Here is a 27802-nt window from a genome sequence, read left to right as displayed (position 1 = left end):
GGGTGTGAGGGTGAGGGGGTGTGAGTGTGTGAGTGTGTGAGTGTGAGGGTGAGTAAGTGTGTGTGAGGCTGAAGGTGTGTGATGGAGTATGAGGGAGATGTTGTGTTAGTGTTATAGAGCGGGTGTGAAAGAGTGTGATAGTTTTGTTGTGTGAGGGTGATGTTATGAGTGTGTGTATGTTAATATTAATGAAGTAATGCGTTGTTTTTAACAAAATGTGTCATATGTCCCCTTTGTATTACTTATGTTTTATGTGTATATTAGTATGTAATTTACGTGTGTATGTTTTGTACTAAGTGTGTTATTTTTTTGTAACGTGTTTGTGGAGTCCCTTTTTTATTTTTTTTTCAAAATGGCCGACGTATTGCGTCACGTCGACGTCGGCTATGTTTAGCGTTCTAGTTTTTTTTTGAGTTGTGTGTGTTTTTTGTTTACGTTTTTTTTTAGCCAATCGGAGCGCGACGTTTTTGACGTAGCGTTCCGATTTGCATACGTCAACCGTGGAATTCCCCATAGATCGAGAATGTTGGTGCGCGGAAGGCGTGTTCTTGTTCCTGTGGTGTTGCTGCGTCGTTTGACAGGTAAGAATTTAATCCTAAGTTTATTTTAATGTAATGTAATGTAGTATATATACTATGTTAAAGTTAAATACTTGCGAAATGTATTTTTTTCGCTCGTAATATTTGTTAATGTTTGTAATGTAACGTAATGTTTTGTTTTTTATTGGCGATATGTAATGCATATGTTTTGTTAAAATGTAATGTAATGTATTATTTTGTTTTTTTGGCTAATTCGACGTACAAAAGGTGTTTGTTTAATTTTGAAGTGCTAAATGTGTTTTAATATATTGATGTAAGTTGTGTTTGCATTATCTTTTTGTGTGATGCTGAAGTAGTCGGATAATTTGTTTTTGACGTACTTGAAGTATGAAATGAAACTTTGTCTTTGCTGACTGTAGTATTTTTATCAATGTATGAACGACATGTACAGTGAAGTAATGTATTTTTCGTTTGCTTTTTGTGACTGAATAGTTCTATGTTCGTAATATGTTTCTTATATTCGAACTAATTTCGTCTGAATAACTGCTATTGTGTTATGCGTATCTCTTTTTGTGTAACTGTCGACTATTGTATTCAATGCGTCCCATTTTCCGGATGAATCGTTCTTGTTTATTGCCCTCCGAAAAATTAGACTGTTTCCGAATAGTTGTTTTATCGTCATATTTCCTTCATATTAGATGGAATTCCGTGTGAAGAATTGCTATTGTTGTATGCGTCCGGTTTTTTGTGTAACTGTTGACTATTGTCTTTAATCCGTCCCATTCTCCGGATGAATAGTGCTTGTTTATTGCCCCACGAAAAAGTTGCCTGTTTCACTTGTGTCTTTGTACATCCTCGTCCTCGCTTCCTGCCACATATTTGTATTTGTTTCCTTTGTGTAATATTGTTGTAATATCGTACGAATTAGATTTACTTTTTGGTCCGAAGCCTGATTAACATCCTTGCATCCTTTTAGGTCAATTATGTTAAGTTTTTTTTGTGTTTAACGTATCTGATGCAGTACTCCGTCGACCCCCTTGTTTTCCGCTCAGAAATTTCTTTATGTGTATGAAAATGGCCTAACATTCCTAAAATTGCAGAGTGGGTGAATGCTGCAGAGTGGGTGAATGCTGCAGAGTGGGTGAATGCTGCTGAGTGGGTGAATGATGGAGATTGGGTGAATGATGGAGATTGGGTGAATGATGGAGATTGGGTGAATGATGGAGATTGGGTGAATGATGGAGATTGGGTGAATGATGGTTATTGGGTGAATGATGGTGAGTGGGTGAATGATGGTGAGTGGGTGAATGATGGTGAGTGGGTGAATGATGCAGAGTTTGTGAAAGATGGATAGTGTGTGAATGATGGATAGTGTGTGAATGATGGAGAGGCAGAGTGCTGTTGCGTTTTTGAGGGTCAGTGTGTGTAACTGAGGGTGAGTCGTTGAGGGTGAGTGAGGGTGATGTAGAGTGAAGGTGAGGGTGAGGTGTTGAATGTTATTGAGGGTGAGGGTGAGGTGTTGAGGGTGAGTGAGTGTGAGTGATAGTGAGAGTGAGTGAGGGAGTGTCATTGAGGGTGATGTTTTGAGGGTGAGGGGGGGGAGGTGTTGAGAGTGACTGAGGGTGAGGTGTTAAGGGTGAGTGAGTGTGAGGTGTTGAGGGTGAGTGAGACTGAGTGAGGGTGAGTGAGGTGTTAAGGATGAGATGTTGAGGGTGAGTGATGGTGATGTTGAGTGTAGATGAGGGTGATGTGTTGAGTGTGAGTGAGGGTGAGGGTAAGGTGTTGTGGGTGAGTGAGGGTAAGGTGTTGAGGGTGAGTGAAAGTAATGTGTTGAGTGTGAGTGAGAGTGAGATGTTGATGGTGGGTGTGGGTGAGGAGTTGAGGGTGAGTGAGGATGCTGGGTGAATGAGTAGTTGAGGATGAGGTGTTGAGGGTGAGTGATGTTGAGGGTGAGTTAGTGTTACGGGATGATGGTGTGAGGGTGAATGATGGTGGGCAAGTGTGAGTCTGTGAGACTTTTTGAGAATGTGTGTGGGTGTGTGCGGATGTGTGATTGTTTGTGAGGGCGTGTGTGTGTGAGGGTGGGGGTGTGTGAGTGTTGGAGCATGTGCAGGTGTTTTTTAGTGGTCATGAAGGTGAGTGTGGGTGAGGGTGGGTGAGTGTGAAAGAGGGTGAGGTGTTGAGGGTGAGTGAGCGTGAGTGAATTTGAGGGTGATAGTGAGTGTAGATGAGTGTGAAGTGTTGAGGGTGAGTGAGGGTGAGGCTAAGGTGTTGTGGGTGAGTGAGGGTGAGGTGTTGAGGGTTATTGAGGGTGAGTTGTTGAGGGTGATTGAAGTTGAGCGTGATTGCGGGTGAGATGTTGAGTGTGTGTGACTGAGGGTGAGGGCTTGATGTTGAGTGATGGTGAGGGTGAGTGAGGGTGTGGAATTGTGGGTGAGGTGTTGAGGGTGAAGTTAGTGAGGGTGAGGTGTTGAGGGTGAGGGTCTGAGGGTGAATGAGGGTGAGGTGTTGAGGGTGAGTGAGGGTGATGTAGTGAGGTCGCACTCTGATGTTTATTTTTAGTCTGACTTGGCTTAGTCTTGTGTTTTTGGGACCCGTATGTAACTTTTATCGCCGCGATGCTTTTTTTTAATTTTGTTTATTGTTGTAGGGAAAAGTATTATGTATGCACTGTTTATGTTCTCTTTGTGTGTTTTCTTTTTTATATTTTCTTCATTTTAGGGAATGAGCTGCTACGATCGACAGGTAATGACAATTTAATTTTTATAATATTAAAGAGTGTGTTTGTGACTTTTATACTTTTGTTTATGCATTTGCTTATTGTAAAGCTAATGTAATTATTGTTTTAGGTCTCTCTGCTCGCATTTACTTTCTGCCTGGCTTCTTGCATTAGATTTGTTTTTTTATTTTATCAATGGCTGCTATTTTGGTGTATTTGTTGCCATGGATTGAGTTCCATTTTGCCGTACGTGTTTTTTGGTTGTACTTGGCTTGTATTTAGTATTTTTCTCTTCCAAGGGATCCCTGAAGTCCATTTCTGCAGCACGCAGCAATTGCACATTATTAACATTCGGCGCCCCCACAGTACCATTTAGCAACATCACATTATCACTCTTGCCCACTAGAGCCGTATTTAGTACACCCCCAGTGTCATTTAGATATAGTACTGCAGTACTGTACAGCAGCAAAGCATGCTTCTTTTGCTGTAATTGTGTGTGGAACGTAAAAAAAGTTGTCCTAAAGCGTGCACTTCTGGCTGGTGGTGTGTGTGACTGTTGAAAGCGTGGACTGATGCCTGTTTGTGTGCGTGTATGCATGGTGAAAGGATGCACTGCTGACTGATGTGTGTGTACGCCTGTTGAAAGTGCCCATTGCTATCTATTGGTGTATGTGCCTGTTAAAAGAGCACATGTTTTGATTGTATGACATTTGCCTGCTGAGTAATGCTGTAGTGGTAATGAGTGGTGCTGTGGTGGTAAATGTTTGTGTGTGGTTGTAGTGTGATAGTGTGTTTTTGTTGAATGATACTGTTTTGTTGGTGTAGAGTGATGTTGGTGTGTTGCTGAGTGATGTTAGTGTGGTGCTTAGTAATGGTGTTGTTGTGATGTGGTGTTCTGTGCTAGTGATGAGTGGTGCTGTGTTGGTGTTTAATAATTACCAGCACAGCATATCTCAGCACCACAACAGTTGCACTTCTCCCAACAATGGCATCACTGATGTCCACGAATGCAACACGCAGCAATTCCACTTTATCATTCTGCACCCCCACAGTACCATTGAGCAACAATACAGCATCACTCTGCACCCCCACAGCCCCATTTAGCTCCTGAACAGTCTCATTCATACATACTACAGCAGTACTGATGACTGTTGTGTATATACGCCTGGTGATAGAGTCCATTGATAGGTGTGTGTGTGCTTCTTAAAAGAATCTATTTTTTAATTGTATGAAGTTTGTCTGCTGAGTAATGCTGTAGTGGTGATGAGTGGTGCTGTTGTGGTAAGTGTTTTTGTGTGTAGTTGTAGTGTGATAGTGTGTTGTTGTTGAATGATGCTGTTGTGGTGGGGCAGAGTGATGTTGGTGTGTTGCTGAGTGATGTTAGTGTGGTGCTTAGTAATGCTGTTGTTGTGATGTGTTTTTCTGTGCTAGTGATGAGTGGTGCTGTGTTGGTGTTTAATAATTACCACTACAGCATAACTCATCACCCCAACAGTTGCACTTCTCCCAACAACGCCATCACTGATGTCCACGAATGCAACACGCAGCAATACCACTTTCTCTTTCTGCACCCCCACAGTACCATTGAGCAACAACTCAGCATCACCATGCACTACCACATCCGTCTTTCGCCCAACAACAGTCTCATTTATACTTACTACAGCAGTACTGATGACTGTTATGTGTGTATGCCTGGTGAAAGTGCCCATTGATAGCTGTTGTTGTGTGTGTGACTGTTAAAAGCGTACAACTTTTTATTGTATGACCTTTGTCTGCTGAGTCATGCTGTGGTGGTGATGAGTGGTGCTGTGGTAGTAAGTGTTTGTGTGGTTGTAGTGTGATAGTGTGTTGATGGTGAGTGTGGGTGAGGTGTTGAGGGTGAGGGGATGATGGTGTGATGGTGACGGTGTGAGGGTGAGGGTGAGTGATTGTTGGCGCGGGTGAGGCTCTGAGGCTTATTGAGAATGTGAGTGGGTGTGCGAGGATGTGTGAGACTGTGTGAGTGTGTGAGTGTGGATGTGTGTGAGGGTGGGGGTGTGTGAGCATGTGGGCATGTGAGTGTGTGGTAGAGGTCATGAGGTTGAGTGAGGGTGTGTGAGGGTGTGAGGGTGAGTGAGGATGTGTGATGTTGAGGGTGTGAAGGTGTGTGAAGGTGGGGGTGGGTGAAGGTGCCTGAGTGTGATTGAGGGTGAAGCGTTGAGGGTGAGTGAGGGTGAGGTGTTGAGGCTCAGTGAGGGTGAGGGTGGGTGAGCGTTAGTGAGTGAGGGTCATTGAGTTGATGAGGGTGATGTGTTGAGGTTGATTGAGGGTGATGTGTTGTGGGTGAGTCAGGGTGAGTAGTTGAGGGTGAGTGAGGGTGAGGTGATGAGGGTGAGGGCCTGAGGGTGAGTGAGGGAGGCTGATTGTGGGTGAGGTTTTGAGGCTGCGGGTGAGTAAGGGTGAGGTGTTGAGGGTGAGGGGCTGAGGGTGAATGAGGGTGAGGGGTTGAGGGTGAATGAGTGTGAGGGTGAGTGAAGTTGAGGGTGATGTTTTGTGGGTGAGTGCGGGTGAGTGATGGTGAATGACGTTGAGGGTGATTGAGTGTGAGTGGATGATGGTGTGAGGGTAACGGTGTGAGGGTGACGGTGACTGATTGTGGGTGAGGGTGAGGGTGTGAGTCTTATTGAGAATGTGTGTGGGTGTGTGAGGATGTGTGAGAGTGTGTGAGTGTGGGTGTGTGTAAGGGTGGGGGTGTGTGAGGGTGGGGGCATGTGAGGGTGTGGTTGAAGTCATGATGTTGAGTGAGGGTGTGTGAGGGTGAGTGAGGATTTGTTATGTTGAGGGTGTGAATGTGTGTGAGGGTGGGGGTGGGTAAGGGGGCGTGAGTCTGATTGAGGGAGAAGCGTAGAGGGTCAGTGAAGGTGAGGTGTTGAGGCTGAGTGAGGGTGAGACTTGTTGAGCGTTAGTGAGTGAGGGTGATTGAGTTGTTGAGGGTGATGTGTTGAAGTTGAGTGAGGGTGATGTGTTGTGGGTGAGTGAGGGGGATTGGGTGAGTGAGGGTGAGTTGTTGAGGGTGAGGGGCTGAGTGTGAGAGAGGGATAGTTATTGTGTTGAGGTTTTGAGGGTGAGGGTGAGTGAGGGTGAGTTGTTGAGGGTGAGGGGCTGAGTGTGAGTGAGGGATAGTTATTGTTTTGATGTGTTGAGGGTGAGGGTGAGTAAGGGTGAGGTGTTGAGGGTGAGGGGCTGAGGGTGAATGAGGGTGAGGTGTTGAGGGTCAGTGAGTGTGAGGTCTTGAGGGTGAGTGAGGATGAGTGAGAGTGAGTGAGTGCGGTGTTGAGGGTGAGGTGTTGAGGGTGAATGAGGGTAAAGGTGAGTGAAGGTGAGGGTGAGGTGTTGAGTGTGAGTGTGAGTGCGGGTGAGTGAGAGTGAGGGTAAGGTGTTGTGGGTGAGTGAGGGTAAGGTGTTGTGGTGAGTGAGGTTGAGGTGTTGAGGGTGAGTGAGTTGTTGAGGGTGAGGTGTTGATGTTGGGTGAGGTGTTGAGGGTGAGTGATTGTGAGTTGTTGAGGGTGAGTGAGGGTGAGGGTGAGTGAGCATGAGGTGTTGAGGAAGAGGGGCTGAGGGCGAGTGAGTTGGTGAGGGTGAGTGAGGGTGAGGTATTGATGTTGAGTGAGGGTGAGGTATTGAGGGTGAGTGAGGGTGTTTTTTTGAGGGTGAGTGAGGGTGAGTTGTTAAGGGTGAGTGCGGGTGAGGTGCTGAGGGTGAGTGAGGTTGAGTGAATGGGAGTGAGGGTGACTGAGGGTGTGTTTGGCATATGTGAGTCTTGATCTTGTGTTAATGTTGATTATATTGTAAAAATTTTTTTTTTTAGTATGTTAATACGTTTGTATAAGTATTTAGTGTATGTACTTAAAATGTGTTTTATTTCTGTTCTAGTAAAGGGTATTACGTAATGTATTCCCTTTACGTTTGTTACGTAAGGGATGTTAGCGTTCTATTTTTTTGTTGATGGTGATGTAATGTTGAGCGTTACGTAATTTTTAGCCAATCGCAGCTCTACGTTGTGTGACGTAGCGTTGCATTTGGCGTGCGTCAACGGGGCGTTTTCTACATTGGTGTGAATGTTCGTGCGGTAATGGTGTGTTATTCCTCCGTGGTTGTTGCTGCGTCGTCTGACTGGTAAGATGTACATTTTTTAACATTGAGTACATGAATTTGAATGTATTAATACTTGTGTGTATATACGTATTATTAATAAAGTTTTATTAGGATGTATGAGTGTTTTATTTGTATTGCGCCTTGTGTATTATCGATTTTTGAGTTACAATATCCTTTAGTACTGTTCTAAAAGATATATGTTTGAAAAATGAGTTTCTTTCGAAATGTTACATAAAGCAATGTTTATTTTTGTATGTGTTATGTCTTTGAAATTGCGTCCGTTGTTATTTCGCGCTCACTTTCCTTGTGTTTTGAATTTTTTTTGATCTTTATGCGAATGTTGGCTCGTGTTTAAGTTGATTGTTCGGGATGCATTGACTAATCTTTGCTAGTGTCTTCCTGGTATGTAGTTTCAGTAGTTTCGTTTCGCCTGAGGTGGCACTGTGATGTTTATTTTTCCTCTGACTTAGCTTTATCTTGTGTCATTTGTACCCGTATGTGACTTGTTTCGCCGCTATTCATTTATTTTGTTTGTTGCTTGTTGTAGTTAAAAGTATTATGTATGCACTGTGTATGTTCTCTTTTTTGTGTGTTTTTTTTATATTTTCTACATTTCAGGGAATGAGCTGCTACGATCGACAGGTAATGACAATTTTATTTGCATATTATGAAAGAGTGCCTTTGTGAGTTCTTATACTTTTGTTTATGCATTTCCTTTTATTGCTGTTAATGTAATTATTGTTTTCGGTCTTGCTTTGCTCGCACGTATTATCGTCTGGCTCCTCTCATTAGAGTGTGTTTAGTATTTTATCAATGGCTGCTATTTAGTTTTATTCTTTGGCATGGATTGAGTTCCGTTTTGCCGTACGTGTTTTTCGGTCGCACTTGCCTTGTGTGTAGTAATTTTCTCTTGCACGGCATCCCTTATGTCCATTTCGGCAGCAAAAGCACATTATTAACATTCGGCACCCCCACACTACAATTGAGCAACATGAGATCATCACTCTTTGCCACTAGAGCCGTATTTAGAGCCCCCCAGTCTCATTTAGACATAGAACTGCAGTACTGTACAGCACCAAAGCATGCTTGTATAGCTGTAATTGTGTGTGCAACCTACCAAAAGTTGTTCTAAAGCGTGCACTTTGGGCTGGTGGTGTGTGTGACTGTTGAAAGCGTGGATTGATGGCTGTTGGTGTGGGTGTATGCATGGTGAAAGGATGCACTAATGACTGTTGTGTGTGTACGCCTTGTGAAAGTGTCCATTGCTAGCTATTAGTGTGTGTGCCTGTTAAAAGCGCACATGTTTGGATTGTATGTCGTTTGTCTGCTGAGTAATGCTGTAGTGGTAATGAGTGGTGCTGTGGTGGTAAGTGTTTGTGTGTGGTTGTAGTGTGATAGTGTGTTGATGGTGAGTGAGGGTGAGGTGTTGAGGGTGAGGGGATGATGGTGTGAGGGTGACGGTGTGAGGGTGAGGGTGAGTGATTGTTGGCGAGCGTGAGGCTATGAGGCTTATTGAGAATGTGAGTGGGTGTGCGAGGATGTGTGAGAGTGTGTGAGTGTGGATGTGTGTGAGGGTGGGGGTGTGTGAGCGTGTGGGCATGTGAGTGTGTGGTGCTTAGTAATGCTGTAGTTGTGATGTGTTGTTCTGTGCTAGTGATGAGTGGTGCTGTGTTGGTGTTTAATAATTACCACCACAGCATAACTCAGCACCACAACAGTTGCACTTCTCCCAACAATGGCATCACTGATGTCCACGAATGCAACATGCAGCAATACCACTTTATCTTTCTGCAGCCCCACAGTACCATTGAGCAACAACACTGCATCACTCTGCACTTCCACATCCGTATTTTGCACACCAACAGTCTCATTTAGACATAGTACTGCAGTACTGATGACTGTTGTGTGTGTATGCCTGGTGAAAGTGGCCATTGATAGCTGTTGTTGTGTGTGTGACTGTTAAAAGCGTACATGTTTTTATTGTATGACTTTTGTTTGCTGCAGTGGTGATGAGTGGTGCTGTGGTGGTAATTGTTTTTTTGTGTGGTTGTAGTGTGATAGTGTGTTGAGGGTGAGTGAGGGTGAGGTGTTGAGGGTGAGTGAGGGTGAGGCGTTGAGGGTGAGTGAGATTGAGGGTGAGTCAGTGTGAGGCGTTGAGGGTGGGTGAGGCTATGAGGGTGAGTGAGGCGTTGAGGGTGAGTGAGGGTGAGGTGTTGAGGGTGATTGAGGATGAGTGAGAGTGAGGGTAAGTAAGGGGTTGAGGGGGAGGTGTTGAGCGTGATTGAAGTGGTGTTGTGGTGGTAAGTGTTTGTGTGTGGTTGTAGTGTGATAGTGTGTTGAGGGTGAGTGAGTATGAGGGTGAGTGAGGGTGAGAGTGAGTGAGAATGAGGGGGAGGTGTTGAGGGTGAGTGAGGATGAGTGAGGGTGAGGAGTTGAGGGTGAGTGAGGGTGAGGGGCTGAGGGTGAGTGAGGTGTTGAGGGTGAGGTGTTGAGTGTGATTGAGGATGAGTGAGAGTGATGTGTTGAGGTTGACTGAGGATGAGGCGTTGAGGGTGAGTGAGGGTGAGGTGTTGAGGCTGAGGGTGAGGAGCTGAGGGTGAGTGTGGGTGAGGCGTTGAGGGTGAGGCGTTGAGGGTGAGTGAGAGTGAGGTGCTGAGGGTGAGGGTGTGAGGGTGAGTGTGGGTGAGGCGTTGAGGGTGAGTGAGGGTGAGGTGTTGAGGGTGATTGAGGATGAGTGAGAGTGAGTGTGAGTGAGGATTTAAGGGTGAGGTGTTTAGGGTGAGTGAAGTGTTGCTGTGGTGGTAAGTGTTTGTTTGTAGTTGTAGTGTGATAGTGTGTTGACGGTGAGTGAGGGTGATGTTTTGAGGGTGAGGGAGGGTGAGTGAGTATGAGAGTGAGGTGTTGAGGGTGAGGTGTTGAGGGTGATTGATGATGAGTGAGATTGAGGGTGAGTGAGGAGTTAAGGGTGAGGTGTTGAGGGTGAGTGAAGTGTTGCTGTGGTGGTAAGTATTTGTTTGTTGTTGTAGTGTTATAGTGTGTTGACGGTGAGTGAGGGTGAATGAGGGTGAGGTGTTGAGGGTGAGTGAGTATGAGGGTGAGGTGTTGATGGTGAGTTGTTGAGGGTGAGTGAGGATGAGTGTGGGTGAGGTGTTGAGGGTGAGGAGTTGAGGGTGAGTGAGGGTGAGGGACTGAGGGTGAGTGAGGTATTGAGGGTGAGGTGTTGAGAGTATTGAGGATGAGTGAGAGTGAGGGTGAGTGATGTGTTGATGATGAGTTGTTGAGTGTGAGTGAGGGTGAGGTGTTGAGGGTGAGTGAGGGTGACGTGTTGAAGCTGAGGGTGAGGGGCTGAGGGTGAGTGTTGGTGAGGAGTTGAGGGTGATGTGTTGAGGGTGATTGAGGATGGTGAAGAGTAAGGGTGATTGAGGGGTTAAGGGTGAGGTGTTGAGTGTGAGTGAAGTGTTACTGTGGTTGTAAGTGTTTGTGTGTTGTTTTAGTGTGATAGTATGTTGAGGATGAGTGAGGGTGAGTGAGGATGAGTGAGGGTGAGTGAGGGTGAGTGAGGGTGAGGTGTTGAGTGTGATTGAGGGTGAGGTGTTGAGGGTGAGTGAGGGTGAGGGGCTGAGTGTTATTGAGGAGTTGAGGCTGAGTGTGGTTGAGGTGTTGTGTGTTATTGAGGATGAGTGAGAGTGAGTGTGAGTGAGAGTTTAAGGGTGAGGTGTTGAGGTTGAGTGAAGTGGTGCAGTGGTGGTAAGTGTTTGTGTGTTGTTTTAGTGTGATAGTGTGTTGAGGGTAAGTGTGGTTGAAGGTAATTGAGGCAGATGTGTTGAGGGTGAGTGAGGATGACGGTGATTGAGGGTGAGGTGGTGAGGGTGAGGGGCTGAAGGTGAGTGAGGGGCTGAGGGTGATTGAGGGTGAGGCGTTGAGGGTGAGTGAGGGAGAGGTGTTGAGAGTGAGGGTGATTGAGGGTTTGAGGGTGCGGTGTTGAGGGTGAGTGAGGGTGAGTGAGGGTGAGGTGTTGATGGTGAGTAAAGGTGGGTGAGGGTGATGGTGATGTGTTGAGGGTGAGTGAGGGTGAGGTGTTGAGGGAGAGTGAGGGTGAGGTGTTGAGGGTGAGTGAGTGTAATTGAGGGTGGGTGATGAGTTGAGGGTGAGTGAGTGTGAGTGAGGGTGTGATTTGCAAAAGTGAGTGTTTTGCATGTGTGACTTGTTATTTTAATGTAAAGTGTGTTTGTGTTTTTGTATGTTGTTGTTGTAGAATGATGCTGTTGTGGTGGTGTAGAGTGATGTTAGTGTGTTGCTTCCTAATGCTGTTGTTGTGATGAGTTGATGATGAGTTGTGCTGTGTTAGTGTTCAACTATTACCACCACAGCATAACTCATCCCAACAACAGTTGCACTTCTCCCAACAACGTAATTTGTGATGTCCACCAATGCAACACGCAGCAATACCACCTTATCATTCGGCCCCCCACAGTAACATTGAGCAACAACACAGCATAACTCTGCACCAGCACAGGCGTATTTAGCACAACAACAGTCTCATTCATACATACTACTGTAGTGCGTGCAAGCTACAAAGTATGTGTATTTTGTATATGTTTTTGTAATGTCAAATGGATTGGCTGAATGTTGTATGTGGGTGTGACTATGTTGTATAAATTGAGTGTATTACTTATAATTTGCCTTTTGTATTGAAAAAATTACCATAGAAGTTGTAAAATTTGTATTGCACACTTTTTTATTTTTGAAAAAAAAAACACAAATATTTATTGTTTAACTTTGTACAAAAATAAGATATCCTGGCAACATGCAAAATTTAGTCAGAACATATTTCATCGTCTTTTTCTTTCAGAATCTTTATGATTTGGCCATTACAAAAGACAACTTCAAAAGTTTGTGGCAAAAAATGGACAAGGGCATCTCCGATGTTGTCAACTTCCTCATCTAACATAAACCATTTAATTAAGATCTCGTTTTCGATGGGCATAGATTGATATTCGTCTGTGTTTGTCACTTTTATTGTGATAATGCTATTTTGCTCTGTAGAGCTTTCAACACCATAAATTTGAATGTCCATCTTTTCCTCTGGTGGGGCTGTTACCTGTTGAGAGAAAACAAAAGCAACAATTAGTTTTTAAATTTGTATACTTTATGTTTTGTGTAAGGCCTATAGTGGGTGAAAGGGACAGAGTGGTTGAAAGGGACACATTGGGTGAAATGGACTGAGTAGGTGAAAGGGTCCCAGTTGTTGATAGGGTTTGAGTGGGTGATAGGTCGAGAGTGGGTGATAGGTCTAGAGTGGGTGATAGGTCTAGAGTGGGTGATAAGTCTAGAGTGGGTGATAAGTCTAGAGTGGGTGATAAGTCTAGAGTGGGTGATAAGTCTAGAGTGGGTGATAGGCCTAGAGTGTGTGAAAGGGCCAGAGTTGTTGAAAGGTCCCGAGTGGGTGAAAGGTCCCGAGTGGGTGAAAGGTCCCGAGTGGGTGAAAGCTCCCGAGTGGGTGAAAGGTCCCAAGTGGGTGAAATCTCCCGAGTGGGTAAAAGGTCCAGAGTGGGTGCAAGTGGCAGAGTGGGTGAAAGGGCAAGACTGGGTGAAAGTCCAAGAGTGGCTGAAAGAGATAATTGCAAAAGGTTTTGTTTGTTGTGCTTACCTCCATTTTGCTATGGCGCGTTGTATTCAATATTTTTTGGCAATTGAATTCATGTACAGTGACGTGAGTCAGGGTAACATATTTGCCAAGATGTATTTTAAATAGTGACGCTTCTCTCCACAGTGTCACTTTTATATCATCAGTTGCATCTTTTATTGTAATCGATTTGAGTGTGGTATCTTGGCCATTGATAAACACAGTCTTTGCGTCCTCTTCCTACACAAAAAGCAAGCATTCTATTAAATAGTGACTGTAAAAACACATATTACTAGTGCATTGTATGAAAGGCAATATAATGTATCATATTTAACGACCCAAATGAACATCCTTTCTAAAAGATAGAATTGTTTATTGCAAAAAATGGCTTTGTAGAGAGTACTTGTGTTTGTAGTATACACCAAAGCACTGCCATCTTATAGTTTTCAAAACTCGTACTTGCTACTATGTGTGAAGAGTGTATAATTCTAATTTTTTTGAGTTACTTATTGAAGTTACTAATGGTGTAATGTGTGTGTAAGTCAACTATGCATTTTTTAAGTAGACATGATGACATGAGTGAGGGTGAGGGTGAGTTATTGAGTGTGAGGTGTTGATTGTGAGTGAGTGAGAGTGAGGAGTTGATGGGGAGTGAGGATGAGTGAGGATGAGGTGTTACGTGAGGGTGAGGGTGAATGTAAGTGAGGGTGAGTGAGGGTGAGGGTGAGTGAGGGTGTGAGGGTGAGAGATTGAAGGTGAGTGAGGGTGAGAAGTTGAGGATGAGTAAGGATGAGGGTGAGTGTGAGTGAGGCTGAGTGAGGGTCATTTAGGGTGAGGAGTTGAGGGTGAGAGTGAGTGAGTGTTGAGGGTGAGAGATTGAGGGTGATTGATGTTGAGGGTGAGTAAGGTGAGTGAGGGTGAGTGATTGAGTGAGGGTGAGGTGTTGAGGGTGAGTGAGGGTGAGGGTGAGGGTGAGGCTGAGGTGTTGAGTGAGAGTGAGGTTGACTGAGGAGTTGAGGGAGAAGGGTTAAGTTTTTGAGGGGGAGGTGTTGATGGCTAGTGAGGGTGAGTGAGGGTGAGTAGTTTAGTGTGATTGAGGGTGAGTGAGATTGAGGGTGAGTGAGGCGTTGAGGGTGAAGTGTTGAGGGTGAGGTGTTGAGGGTGAGACTGAGTCAGGGTGACGTTTTGAGGATGAGTGAGGGTGACTAAGGGTGAGGCATTGAGGTAAACACAGTGTTTGCGTTCTCTTCCTAAACAAAAAGTAAGCATTGTATAAAATAGTGACTGTAAAAACACATATTACTAGTGCGTTGTATGAATGGCCATATAATGTATTATATTTAGCGACCCAAATGAACATCCTTCCTAAATGAGAGCAATATTTATTGCAAAAAATGGCTTTGTAGAGAGTACTTGTATTTGTAGTATAGAGCAAATCGCTGGCATATTATAGTTTTCAAAACGCGTACTTTCTACATAGAGTGAAAGAGTGTATAATGCGTTTTTTTTAAAAATTGTTAATGAAGTTACTAAAGGTGTACTGTGTGTGTAAGCCAACTATGCATTTTTTTAGTAGACATGATGACATGAGTGAGGGTGAGGGTGAGGGTGAGTTATTGAGGGTGAGGTGTTGAGGGTGAGTGAGGGTTAGGGTGAGTGAGGGTGGGGTTGAGTGAGGCTGAGTTAGGGTGAGGGGTTGAGGGTGAGTGAGAGTGAGGGAGTGTTGAGGGTGAGAGATTGAGGGTGAGAAGTTGTGGGTGAGTAAGGATGAGTGTGAGTGTGGGTGAGTGAGGGTGATTGATTGAGTGAGGGTGAGGTGTTGAGGGTGAGGCTGAGGTGTTGAGGTGTTGAGTGAGAGTGAGGGTGACTGAGGAGTTGAGGGAGAAGTGTTGACTTTTTGAGGGGGAGGTGTGGAGGGCTAGTGAGGGTGAGTGAGGGTGAGTGAGTGGGAGGTGTTGAAGGTGATTGAGGGTGAGTGAGATTGAGGCTGAGTTAGGGTGAGGGGTTGAGGGTGAGTGAGAGTGAGGGAGTGTTGAGGGTGAGAGATTGAGGGTGAGAAGTTGTGGGTGAGTAAGGATGAGTGTGAGTGTGGGTGAGTGAGGGTGATTGATTGAGTGAGGGTGAGGTGTTGAGGGTGAGGCTGAGGTGTTGAGGTGTTGAGTGAGAGTGAGGGTGACTGAGGAGTTGAGGGAGAAGTGTTGACTTTTTGAGGGGGAGGTGTGGAGGGCTAGTGAGGGTGAGTGAGGGTGAGTGAGTGGGAGGTGTTGAAGGTGATTGAGGGTGAGTGAGATTGAGGCTGAGTGAGGCATTGAGGGTGAGAAGTTGAGGGTGAGTAAGGATGAGGGTGAGTGAGGGTGAGTGATTGATGTTGAGGGTGAGGCTGAGGTGTTGAGGTGTTGAGTGAGAGTGAGGGTGAGTGAGGAGTTGAGGGAGAAGGGTAGAGTTTTTGAGTGGGAGGTGTTGAGGGCTAGTGAGGGTGATTGAGGGTGAGTGAGGGGGAGGTGTTGAGGGTGATTGAGGGTGAGTGAGATTGAGGGTGAGTGAGGCATTAAGGGTGAATTGTTGAGAGTGAGGTGTTGAGGGAGAGTGAGGGTGGGGTGTTGAGGGTGAGTGAGGGTGACTGAGGGTGAGGCATTGATGTAAAGACAGTCTTTGCGTCCTTTTGGTAAACCCAAAAAGAACCATTCTATAAAATAGTGACAGTAAAAACACATAGTACTAGTGCGTTGTATGAATGGCAATATAATGTATTATATTTCACGACCCAAATGAACATCCTTTCTATCATACTTCTGGCACATATTGTCCCTGAAACAGTCATAAGACTATTTAGACTTGCAATTTTAAAAAGTAAAAAATAAATAAGATATGTCATTTACAATACTAATAAGTCCAACTATTCAAATGCGAGACAATGGTTTTTTTTAGTTGACATGATGACATGTTTGTGTTCATACTTACGGCAATTATTGTCCCTGACACGGTCATCAGACTTTTTAGACTTGCCCGTTTTATTTCCTTGATGGGAGAAGCCGATGGTGCAGGCGGATGCAAAATGTTGTTTGCTTGTTGGATCAGGCCCTCCTCGATTGTCATTGCGGGAAATTTGGTTACTTTAGTTTGCTTTGTAATTAAAATTGTTTTGTTTTTGATAATAAAGTTTCGTATCAGTAGTCCACAGTTATTTTTCGTTTGCTCATATATATTTTCTTGGTAACAAGTACATTTTATTGTTCCAGTTTTATCTGCTAAAGCCAAATGGAATAAAATTTTCTGCTCTTGTTTAGCATTTTTGTACGTAGTTTTCCCTGAGCAGATGATGACATTAACTCTTATTGGTTTCTGGTATGGTTTGTTGTCATCGGTATTAATGTTCATTATTTCTTCAATAGACATCATCTGAAATAGAAATTGTGATATAACATGTTAAATACAAACCCATATTGCTTTATGATCACTGTAATAGCATTCTAAAGTACCATAGTTGTGTAGTTGGTCATTTGTATATATATGATCTAAAATGGATTGGTAGTTAGTTGTGTAACTGTTAATGAGTTGTTGACATTGTAATTTTGTTTCAAAGAATCCAAGTAATTGCTTGCTGTTTGCATTTTGTTGAGATACATCCACATTGAAATCCCCTATAATAATCAATTTGTGTGTGGGGTAAAAATCCGTAATATTTGTGATGAAATCAAAAAGAGAAGTTATACTTTTTAGGGGTGGTTTGTATAAAATAATAATAAGGTAATCTGTGTTATCAATCTGTAGAGTAAAATGTAAAATGTCTATCCCTTCAAGTGTCTCATAAATAGGCAATATAAATAAATCTTTTTTGTAGTACATAATCATTCCATGGTATGTGTTGTATGTATGAAATTTATCAAATATAATGTGATGGTATTGTTCTATGGTGAAATCATTAGCTGTAGCATTTCTTGTAGTGTTGATCTCAGTTAAGCAAATAATGTCTGCTTGTAATATATTCCTATCCGCTACCATAGATGAAAAATTTTTCTGTAGTGATCTTATATTGTGTGCAATGATATTGAAATGTGCACTGTATGTATGTAACTGTGGGATATGTATTTCAAGTGGCATTTCTGTCCTTAATCTGTGCATTTCCTCATTAACTTGTGGATGTACTAAAATTTTACGTTCATCAAAATTGTGTACATATACATTTTGTATTGATTTTGCCCTGCTAATAGCAACATAATGCAAATGATGAATCTTGCTGTTATTAAAGTGTATATAAAGTGGTTCGAGAGTTGCACCTTGTGTGCGATGTATAGTGCGTGCTGATGCTTGGCGTAAAGGAAATTGCTTCCGTATAATGGTAATAAATTTTTTAGTGTATTGGAAATGTCTAGCTATAGCATGTATTGGTGTCCATGTATTTTGTATTTGTGAATGAAATAAGTGTTTATATTGTTGTCTGGTTGTTTGTCCTATAGTGGGATTGTCAAATAACAACCAAACAATAATAGGTGTATTGTTAATCAATTCAACTAATTGTACAACACCAGTTGCGCCATTTGTTAAACCATCATTGACATCCACATTGCAACTTAAATCATAACGAAGTTGTAAGGCAATGTGTAATGTATGTGAAAGGCCCATTGTTTTCTGTGGATCTTTGGGCAGTTGCTTAAGAATCGTTTATTTCACATTTTCAGACAAATCAGAACTGACGGTATCGCTTGCTACTGTTATGTAGACCGGATAATCTTTGCAATGTTGTTCTAAAACCTTTTGGTTAATTTCATTAACTTCTAGATTAGTTGACATGATATATGGAATTGTTTCTAATAAACTCTCCTCAGGTTGTATTTCCCTTTGCTTAATTTGTGAAATATCTTCTTCAGTATGCTTGCCTTCTCTCAATCGGTTTAGTAATTGAGAAAATTGTAGATCTTCTTTTTGGCGCATAATTTTTGTTAATTCAAAAATTTTAAAATGTTCTTTCCATAAGTTAGCACTTAAAGGACCATACATTTGTGTAGAATCCTGAAAAATGTATCTGTCAAATACAGGTTTTAATTGGTAAAAGTCACCAATGGCTAAAATAGAAATTCCTCCAAATGGTTCATTAGATGATTTAATTTCTTGAAGCCTGTTATGTATAAAATTCAACATATTGTGTCCTACCATTGAAATTTCATCAATAATAACAACTCTAACATGCATCATTTCCATTTGTAGAGCAGTTCTATGTTCATGACTCAGTTGTTTATAAGTCAAACTTTGCGACACAGGTATTTTGAAAGTGCTATGCAGTGTTTTGCCATTAATATTATGGGCAGCCTTTCCTGTTGGAGCTGTAAGTAAGATATAAACATTATCAGGATTTTCACCGGCCTAGGTGTTATAGTAGCGTAGTAAAGTTTGATATAGTGCAGATATTACAAAACTTTTCCCAGCACCAGCCCCTCCAGTGCAAAAAGTATAGCATGGAGTGCTTGTAGTTTTAAACCAATGCAAGTGATGGTAAACAAATTTAAGTTGTTCTTCCGTTAAGTTTTGCATAAGTTGTTGGTATTTTTCATTGGGTAAAATAACGTTAGTTGAGCTTTGTTCTTCAGTTGTAGTTCTAATTCCTAAATCTAGAGCCAAATCATATCTATTATTATGTTCTGGATTTTGGTCTTCTGTCTGTATATTAACAGTTGGTGATAGAGGGGGTGAAATTACATTTTCATGACACTGTTCATGAATAATGTTTGTAACTTCGCCATGCTGTTTGTTATAAATTTTTAGTTGTGTGTCAACAAATGTTTTAACTTCCAGATACCTATCATAGTAAGTTTCCTTGTTGATTAGTATTTTTTCTTCTTCCCTCCATGGATAGTGCAACATTAATATTTCTCTATAATACTCTTCTGGTTCATTATTTTTGTTAAATCTGCAAAAGCGTATTATTTTCCCTTGTCTGCGCTTATTTAAAGCATAATCATAATTCTGTTTCTGTTGTTGTTTATTTCCGTCACTACATTCTATTTCTAATTCTTCCTCATCTGAGCTGTAAAAGTTTTGTTCTGCAAGTAAATCTTCGCAATCATTTATTTCTTTCCCATGTGTTTTTTTCTTCACATAGTTGAAATTAGCCGCATAGTCTGCTAACGTGCACATCTCTAATGATTGTGGCCGTTTGCAGTACTTAATAATAATATTTTCACATTGAATGTCAGTTGAATTTTCGGGCAAGTTATTAATAGTTTCGATATCACGCATTAAATAAGTTCTTTTCTCTGGACGGCTAGTATTAATAAATACAAATGATCGGGAGCTTTTCCGTAATGGTATTTGAAGAATTAGATATGCTGCTTCTTGAGCACTAATTTCTGTGCAGTTGAGGAATTTGTTTCCTATGTGTTTAAGTTGATCTTTGATATTACTATTGCTTGTTACCTCTTTAGCAGCTTGCGCTAGAAGTTTGCTAATTCCTCTTTGCGATTTACTGATATATGAGATAATATAGACTGCACAAGCATAAGGGTCTAGTATAAACTGCAAGTCTATGTTTGCTCGCCAAGCTTCTAAAAGAGTACTATTGTAGTTATTGATGAAGCATTCGCCTGGTGTTCTTTTTAAAAAAATAGTTGTTTTTTGTAAGCTAGTTTGTATAGAAGTAATATATTCTTTATCATCCATTTTAATGAAGTCTAAAAATTCCTCAAAAGAAAGTGTATTAAAGGTAGTATTATTCATAGCTTCATGTATTATTTTGATATTATCTTGCCATTGGTTATTTGTCTCCTCAAGTGTTAATGGCTCTAATATGAGCGTTCTTGACATTGGATATTTTGGATATTGATATTTGCATGTCCGTTGCTGTTTACGTCTGCAATTTTTGGTGTGACCATGCCTTTGTAGATTTATTAACGGTTGTAAAACAGGGTTCTCAGACGTATGACAAGTGATATATTTGTCAATAAAGCTATTGACTTCTTCCACTGGTGAAACACCATACAATGGTGCTTTGTTTACCCAGAGTAATGCATGTATATGTGGAGAACCTCTTTGTTGGAATTCGACTCTGTAAAAGTAGTCTACTATTTCCCCAATTGGATTAGTGCCATTCAGCAAAACACAATTAAAGAATTTCCTAACTTGATAGTCAAACTGTCTTGCACATGTTATTGGATCTTCTTGTATTAATTTACTTTTAGTTTCCCAAGACATGTTTAAGAATTCTTCCTCTGTACATTCCTTTAAGTTTCTAACTCTCAATAGTATATTTGTTAAATGGTGCCATTTTGTTTCAGCAGCAGATAAAGTCAAAAAGAAAGTGGGTATGCCAAGTTGCCTTATCATTGCAAAAATATCTTTTTTGCAACCTTCCCAATATGGAGGTGAACTGCGTATAGTTTTTAATACTTTGTACCCCTCATTAAACTGTAAAACATTGGCAATATTACATTTAATGTCTTTAGCAGTTATTTTATTTCCATCAGTAAAATGTTTTCTGATGGAAATGTTGATTTTACCATGGATCTGCTTAATATGTAATTTCTTCAGTTTAAAAAACACATTAGTAATAGATTTAGCGACTCTTCTATCATAACTCCTTAACTCTGCTTGGCAAATAGTACTATAATGTACCGGTATGTGCCTTTCCTTATTGTTAGGCCTTCGTTCACCACAAAAAATAGTAGGGAAAGCCAAAAACTCTGAATCTTTATCCTCATATAAACCTCTTGGCGTGTTATGTTCAGCTGGAGCGAAACTTAACACATTCAGCGAATTACTAGTAATAGTTTCATTTGTTAACATAGTATCCAAATTCCCAGCTTCTATGTTGTCAGAACTATCAGATGAATTGTTTGTCTCAGAAGTCTCATTGTGAGATTCTATTTCTGGAGGTATATACTCCCAGTCAGGGTTAATCGTAACACCATATTCATTAAACATTGTACTATTTTTAGCTAGCCATGTAGCTGCCTTTTTTACTGTATTTGGTCTAATATTCTCATAATGTGTATATGATTTATAGATTAATTTCCTTTTTAATTTCACTGGGATTGTCATGGCGTCATTAATTTGCCTTGGTAAAATTGTAACAGTTGTCATAACATCTGCAGGTACATTAACTACTGCACCTGATAATGATTTTTGAAAACCGCGTGGCAGACTCCGAATTTGTAAGAATGGTATCCTAGGTGAAACTAATCTTTCTTCTAAATCATATAATTCTAATTCAACTGGTACATTTGGGAAGCCCATGCCATTTACAATAGAACATGGTGGTATTTTGTTTTTGCGAATGTAATAATAGCAAGTCTTACAAATAAAATTGGTTTTCTTGTTACTAATGTTACACTGGTTGAAAATTTCGGATTGGCTAACACTGCGTATATTTCGCAACGTTTGTTTATGCCACAGTTGATTGCAAAGAGTACAAATGTACTCTGGCCCATGCAATATTTCCCGGTGGAATTTGCGAATGATTGTATGGATTTGTTTACCTTGTTTCTGTCTTTGGCCCTGCGTGAATATGGGTATGTTATTATCAGTAGCACTTAGTTGACTGTTGGTAATGTCTTCTTCAGCTGTATTAACTTTTTTTCTTTGTACAACTTTAGTTGGACATGTACTTGAATCCCTTTTTCTTTTCCGAGACTGTTTATTTGTTCCCTGTATAGCTTTACTATTACCTGGTAATTGTGCTAAATGATTACTATTGCTATTCCCTCCCTTACTTTTATTCAGTAAATCATCAGAAGACATTGATGTTGATGTTATCGTCTGATTAGGAGTACATTCAGTAGTATGTACCCAAATTTTTCTTTCTTGCGGTAGGTGACTATTTTTTTTGTGCACAGTAAGTGCTTTTGTAAAGGATTTCCTTTTAATGACTTTTATATCTATTGGGGTTAATTCAAATTGGACACATTGCTCAGCCTGATGTGTAAAGTTATATGCTAGTTTCATAACATATTGAATGAGCCCTTCAAACGAATTAAATGCAATTGTAACACATGTTCCGTTTGAATGAGGCATGCCTTCATGGTCCCTACTATGTGAATCAAATACAAAGTATGATTGCATATGTTTGAAAATAGCTATTACATAAACATTCATACAAAGTAGAACACCACAGTGCTTATTAATAGTAACATTTAATGCTGTGCTAATATCTGGGTAGGCTTTATCAAAACGTTTAAGGACATCACCGTAGTAAGCATTCCGTAGCAAAAGTGAATATATCTCTTGATTGTGGTCTATATACCTTGGCAGGTCATCTGGATGCTTAAGTGTTTCTTTGTTAATAGAATGCATTTGGAGATATAAAGCGTCCCCACGGTCCATTATATAATGCAGATCATTAGAGTTCCAAGTAGTTACTGGCTTGCATAAATTGTGCAAGACAGCAAAAGCACTATTTGGTAAGCATTGCTTACCTTGTGATTTGCTATTAAATTTGCTATTCCCTTGATGGTAACTTGCTTTCAAGCATCTCTGCATCTTATAAGTTATACTGAAATGTTGTTATCAACAAATGTAAATTAAGAAGGTTTGTGAACTAACAAATATTGTTGGGGACTGTAAGGTATGAAGTTTTAACACATTTTAAACTAAGCGGCAAAGTAGTATTTACCTTAACTTCTGTTTATTTTGTTGTTGTTTTAATAATCTGAAAGGAGAAAAAAAACATAATGGTTAGAATATATTTTTTCGAATTTTAACCATAAAGGCCACATTAGCATGTAAATAGTCTTTTAAAGACCTGTTAAGAGCTCTAGTGCTGCTGTGAGTGTATGCGCCACGGCTGGCACACAGGCAGGGTGAGATGATAGAGGGAGAGAGAGGGAGTGGGAGGAAAAGGGGGACAGAGAGAGAGTGAGTGAGTGCGTGAAAAGTTAATACTGAGAGACATAAAAAAATGTGTGTGTGTGTTATCTTGTAACTTGGACTGGTTAATGTGTTGCATTGAATCTGAGAATGAATGCGGTGTGCGTGTAATATTGAAAGTGTACCCAGTTAGTGTGCAAGTAATGTACAAAGACAGAAAGGGAGTGAAGGGGAGGGAAATGCCGATGGAGTAAAAGGGAGGGAGAGTGAGGGAGATGGAGAGTGAGGGAGAGGGAGGGAAAGTGAGGGAAAGGAAGGAAAATGGAGTGAGAGGAAGGGAAAGGGAGTGAGAGGGAGAGTGATAGGAAGGGAGACGGGTATGAAGGGAGGGAGAGAGAGGGGGAGGGAGACAGAGGGATTAACAAAGTTAGAGTGAGAAAGAGGAAGGCAAGAGAGAGGGAGGGGGAGCTAGAGAGGGAGAGAGAGGGTGAGTGTGGGTGAGGGGTTGAGGGTGAGTGAGGGTGAAATGTTGAGGGTGTGAGTGTGAGGGTGAGGTGTTGAGTGTTAGTGAGGTGAGGTGTTGAGGGTGAGGGTGAGGGAGGGGGAGGGGTTGAGGGTGAGTGAGGGTGAGTGGTATTGAGGGTAAGTGAGGGTGAGGGTGAGGGTGAGTGAGGGTGACGGTTTGAGGGTGAGTGATGGTGAGGGTGAGTGAGGATGATGTGTTGAGGGTGAGTGAGCATGAGGGTGAGTGAGCCTGAGGTTGAGTGAGGGTGAGTGTGAGTGAGTGTGAGTGAGGGTGAGGGTTTGAGGGTGAGTGAAGGTAGGTTAGGCTTAGAGATTGAGGGTGAGTGAGGGTGAGAAGTTGAGGGTGAGTAAGGATGAGGGTGAGTGTGGGTGAGTGAGAATGAGGTGTTGAGGGTGAGTGAGGTGTTGAGGGTGAGTGAGGGTGAGGGTGAGGCTGAGGCTGAGGTGTTGAAGTGTTGAGTGAGAGTGAGGGTGAGTGAGGAGTTGAGGGAGAAGTGTTGAGGGTGTGTGTGTGAGGTGTTGAGGGCTAGTGAGGGTGGGGGAAGTGTTGAGGATGAGTGAGGGTGAGTGAAATTGAGGGTGAGTGAAATTGAGGGTGAGTGAGGTGTTGAGGGTGAGTGAGAGTGAGGTGTTGAGTGAGAGGTTGAATGAGTGTGAGTGAGGGTGAGGGGTTGAGTGAGGGTGACTGAGGATGACTGAGGGTGAGTGAGGGTAAGTGAGGGTGAGTGAGGATGAGCGTGAGGGTGGGTGAGGGTGAGTAAGGGTGAGTGAGGCTGAGGGTGAGGGAGGGTGAGGGAGGGCGTGGCGTTGAGGGTGAGTGAGGGTGAGGTGTTGAGGGTGAGTGAAGGTGAGTGAGAATGAGGGTGAGTGCGGGTGAGGGTGAGGCGTTGAGGGTGAGTGAGGGTGAGGAAGGGAGAGGCGTTGAGGGTGAGTGAGAGTGAGGGTGAGCTGTTAAGGGTGACAGAGGGTGATGCGTTGAGGGTAAGTGAGGGTGAGGGTGAGATGGTGAGTGTGAGTGAGGGTGAGGGTGAGTGAGGGTGAGGCATTGCGGGTAAGTGAGGGTGAGTGTGTGTGAGGCTTCCAAAAATAACGCCCCCCTTAAAGTAGTGTCGTTATTTGTATTAGGAAAATAGTTGAAAATTGCTGAGGATGTGGGACTTGAATGTGTCTGTGGGTAGTTTTAAAAGCTGGAATTGTTGTTGGGGATGGAGAGGGAGTGAGTGTGTGCGTGAAGAGTTAATAGTGCGAGACGTACCGAAAAATGTGTGTGTGTGTCATCGTGTAACTTAGATTACTTACTATATCGCATTGAATATGAAAATGAATGCGGTGTGCGTGTAATATTGAAAGTGTACCCAGTTAGTGTGCAAGTAATGTAGAAAGATAGAGAGGGAGTAAAGGGGAGACAAATGGAGAGTTATGTACAAAGACAGAGAGGAAGGGAAAGTTAGGGAAAGGAAGGGAAATGGAGGGAGAGGAAGAGAAAGGGAGTGAGATGCAGGGTGATGGGGAGTGAGACGGAGAGGGAGGGAGAGAGGAGGAAGAAGAGAGGGGGAGTGAGACAGAGGGAGGAACACAGTTAGAGTGAGACAGAGGAAGACAGGAGAGAGGGAGGGGGAGCTATAGAGAGGGAGAGAGAGCTATAGAGATGTAGGGAGACCGCGAGAGAAAGAGAGCGAGAAAATTATGTGTATGCCGGGAGGGCTCAGTGCACGAAGCCTTCGGCTGCAGGGTCCTGTGATTAACCTCATGGTCCGTTTTATGTTGTTGCTGTCGCCCCGACCCTTAACCAAGTTTTTTTTTGGGTAGGCAGCTAATCCTGGCTAATGTGTTATTGGATGTGTGCTTGTGAAAATGTAATACTAGTAATTGTACGAGCGGCTGTTTTCGTGTGTCAGCTTGTAACTTGGATTACTAACTGTGCAAGTAAAGCTGCGAATGAATGCATTCTGCGTAAATGTTGTAAAGTGTTGCCTGTTTACGTGCAAATTAATGTGCAATTAGAAGTTCTGACTGAAAGTTTGGTGCTGTAGTGGCGAACTGCTATGATGTTACATTGCGTAGGAGTTGCACGTGCTGTATAAGGGTGGCAGTCAGTGTTTTGCCTAATGTGACAGGCTGTGTGTTATTAGTGTAAGATGCAGTGTTTTGCCAAATGTGACAGGGTGTGTGTGATTAGTGTGCTATAGAGAGGGAGGGAGACCAAGAGAGAAAGAGAGCGAGAAAATTATGTGTATGCCGGGAGGGCTCAGTGGACGAAGCCTTCGGCTGCAGGGTCCTGTGATTAACCTCATGGCCAGTTTTATGTTGTTGCTGTAGCCCCGACCCTTAACCAGTGACCCTGCCCCCACCGATGCGGTCCTTGGACACAAAGTAAACAGTAAATTTGGCCCCTGAGAGAAAGATTGTGAGGAGCCATGTAATAGAGGGTGTGTGTGAAAGTGCCCTTGTTCGTGGAATGTGTGTATGAAAATTTTGTTGTGGTGTGGCGTAGTGTTGCGAACGGTTTATGGCTGTACTATTCTCCCTAATGTTACAATGGGCCTGGGAATAGTGTAGTAAGTGTAAAGTGAAGTGTTTATTTTTGTAGGCCGCAAATCCTGGCTAATGTGTTATTGGATGTGTGTTTGTGGAAAGGTAATACTAGTAGTTGTACGAGCGGCTGTTTTCGTGTGTCAGCTATTAACTTGGATTACTTACTGTGTGCCAGTAAAGCTGCGGGTGAATGTTGTGAAGTGTAGCCTGTTTGCGTGCAAATAAATGTGAAATTTGAAGTTGTGCCTGAAAGTTTGGTGCTGTAGTGGCGAACTGCTATGATCTTAGATTGCGTTGGAGTCGCACGTGCTGTATAAGGGTGGCAGTCAGTGTTTTGCCTAATGTGACAGGCTGTGTGTGATTAGTGTAAGATGCAGCTCTGTTCACTCTTGAGTCCGATCATCCAGTTTACTGTCTTGCTATGAAGCTGTCAATGAAAGCGTAATGAGTGTTCTAATGTGGTCGCACTCAATTCGGCGTGCGTGTGATATAGTATGTGTTCCTAACAGTGTGTGCGTGAAAAGTTAATACTAATAGATGTAAAAAAAAAGGTGCGTATGTGTCATCTTGTAACTTGCACTGGTTACTGTGTTACATGTAATCTGAGAATGCAAGCGGTATGCGTGTAATATTGAAAGATAATCTGAGAAGGTGTGTGTGAGTAGTGTAAGCTGCAGCTCTATTCACTGTTCAGTCCGATCATCCTGTTTACTGTATTGCTGTGAAGCTGTGACAAAAATCGTAAGGAGTGTTCTGTTGTGGTTGCACTCAATTCGCCGTGCGTGTTATATAGTATGTGTTCTTAACCGTGTGTGCGTGAAAAGGTAATAGTAACAGACGTAAAAAGAAGGTGTGTGTGTCATGTTGTAATTAGGAGTAGTTACTGTGTTGCATTAAATATAAGAATGAATGGGTGTGTGTCAAACTTATGTTGTGCCTTGAATTATTGGAAGCAATGTTCTGTGTGGCGAGTCGGAGTGTTAGGAAGGGAAGTAAAAATTGTGTAGAAGAGTGAACAGTTGGCTGTACTTACATGATATATGTTGGTGCGCAGTTTCTTTCCCCCTATCAAGCAAATGTTGAAAGCGTACCAATAACCTACAAGAGATAACGATAAAAAAAAACAATATGTATCGGTTGGTTTAAACAAAGGTATGACCTGTTTGAGAAATTACGTAGTCCTTTGCTAAGTATTACCATAGAAAATGTAGATTTGCAAACAAACATGTCGCAGAATAATTTAACACAAGTGCAATGTTGATATAGTAACCGTTCTAATAAACGCAAGTAAATGTATCAATACTGTCCCTTAGATGCATAGAAATAAAACTTGCATGCACTTACGTTCTAAGATTGAATGCCGTAATTTTTCAGTGGCTGTTGGTCGATAGCAGCAAGTACAGCGCCGTTCTGTAAGTCGAAGTTCTGTCCTCGCAGGTAAAAAGAGAGTATGACTTAAAGTGACCCGTCCCTCTGCTTAAATAGGGGGTAACGATGCAAGAATCATTTTTTTTTTTGGGGTTTAAGAAAGGATCAAAGCTTTTAGTCCTTCCCTTGCCCCAAGGAAAAGTCACACTAGCTGATGTGCGCGACTTGGAAGTGTGAATGTTTGAATGTGTATGCAGATGGAGTTTCGACATTGGCGCGCCAGTAGACTTCCCTGGGCAACTCCCTTAAGCCCACATAAGATTTTGCTCGGAACTGACAAAGCAAAGGGCCTTTTTTTTTACGTTAGTGTAATTGGACTTCAACTGTCTGCTCGAAGTTACACTTAAAAATGGCATATCTAAAGCATCCAAAGTATACAAAGTTTCACTTTTAAACATACAACTCTTATAATATACTGGCTCAAAGTTGTGGCGTTTATGTTTAGTATGAAAATACTGAAAATTGCTGCGGATGCGTCCATTAATGTGTGTGTGGCAACGT

The 27802-nt window shown here is 42.2% G+C and overlaps 1 protein-coding gene across 1 annotated transcript; it reads right to left on the bottom strand.

Annotated features, from left to right (window-relative positions):
• Positions 1 to 12169: 12169 nt before the first annotated feature.
• LOC147662703 (uncharacterized) lies at positions 12170 to 27019 on the bottom strand. Its single transcript, XM_086950962.1, has 5 exons — positions 26907 to 27019; positions 22620 to 22655; positions 15980 to 16417; positions 13043 to 13258; positions 12170 to 12493 (listed from the first exon to the last, which is right to left on the bottom strand). Exons 3-5 carry the CDS (start codon positions 16415 to 16417, stop codon positions 12209 to 12211), a joined length of 939 nt encoding a protein of 312 aa, XP_086807088.1. The 5' UTR covers positions 22620 to 22655; positions 26907 to 27019; the 3' UTR covers positions 12170 to 12208.
• Between the last annotated feature and the right edge of the window lie 783 nt (positions 27020 to 27802).

Source organism: Lissotriton vulgaris, unplaced genomic scaffold (genome assembly GCF_964263255.1).
Source record: "Lissotriton vulgaris unplaced genomic scaffold, aLisVul1.2 SCAFFOLD_11205, whole genome shotgun sequence".
NCBI lineage: Eukaryota > Metazoa > Chordata > Amphibia > Caudata > Salamandridae > Lissotriton > Lissotriton vulgaris.
Note: the sequence above shows the minus strand (reverse complement) of the source record. Positions and strands in the feature narration are given on the sequence as shown.

Coding starts and splice junctions, on each gene's coding strand:
- LOC147662703 (XM_086950962.1), bottom strand. CDS start 16,417: ATGATGTCTATTGAAGAAATAATGAACATTAATACCGATGACAACAAA. Junction 13,259..15,979: donor TGTCAGGGACAATAATTGCC/GTAAGTATGAAC, acceptor CTTTTTGTGTAG/GAAGAGGACGCAAAGACTGT. Junction 12,494..13,042: donor CGCGCCATAGCAAAATGGAG/GTAAGCACAACA, acceptor TTCTCTCAACAG/GTAACAGCCCCACCAGAGGA.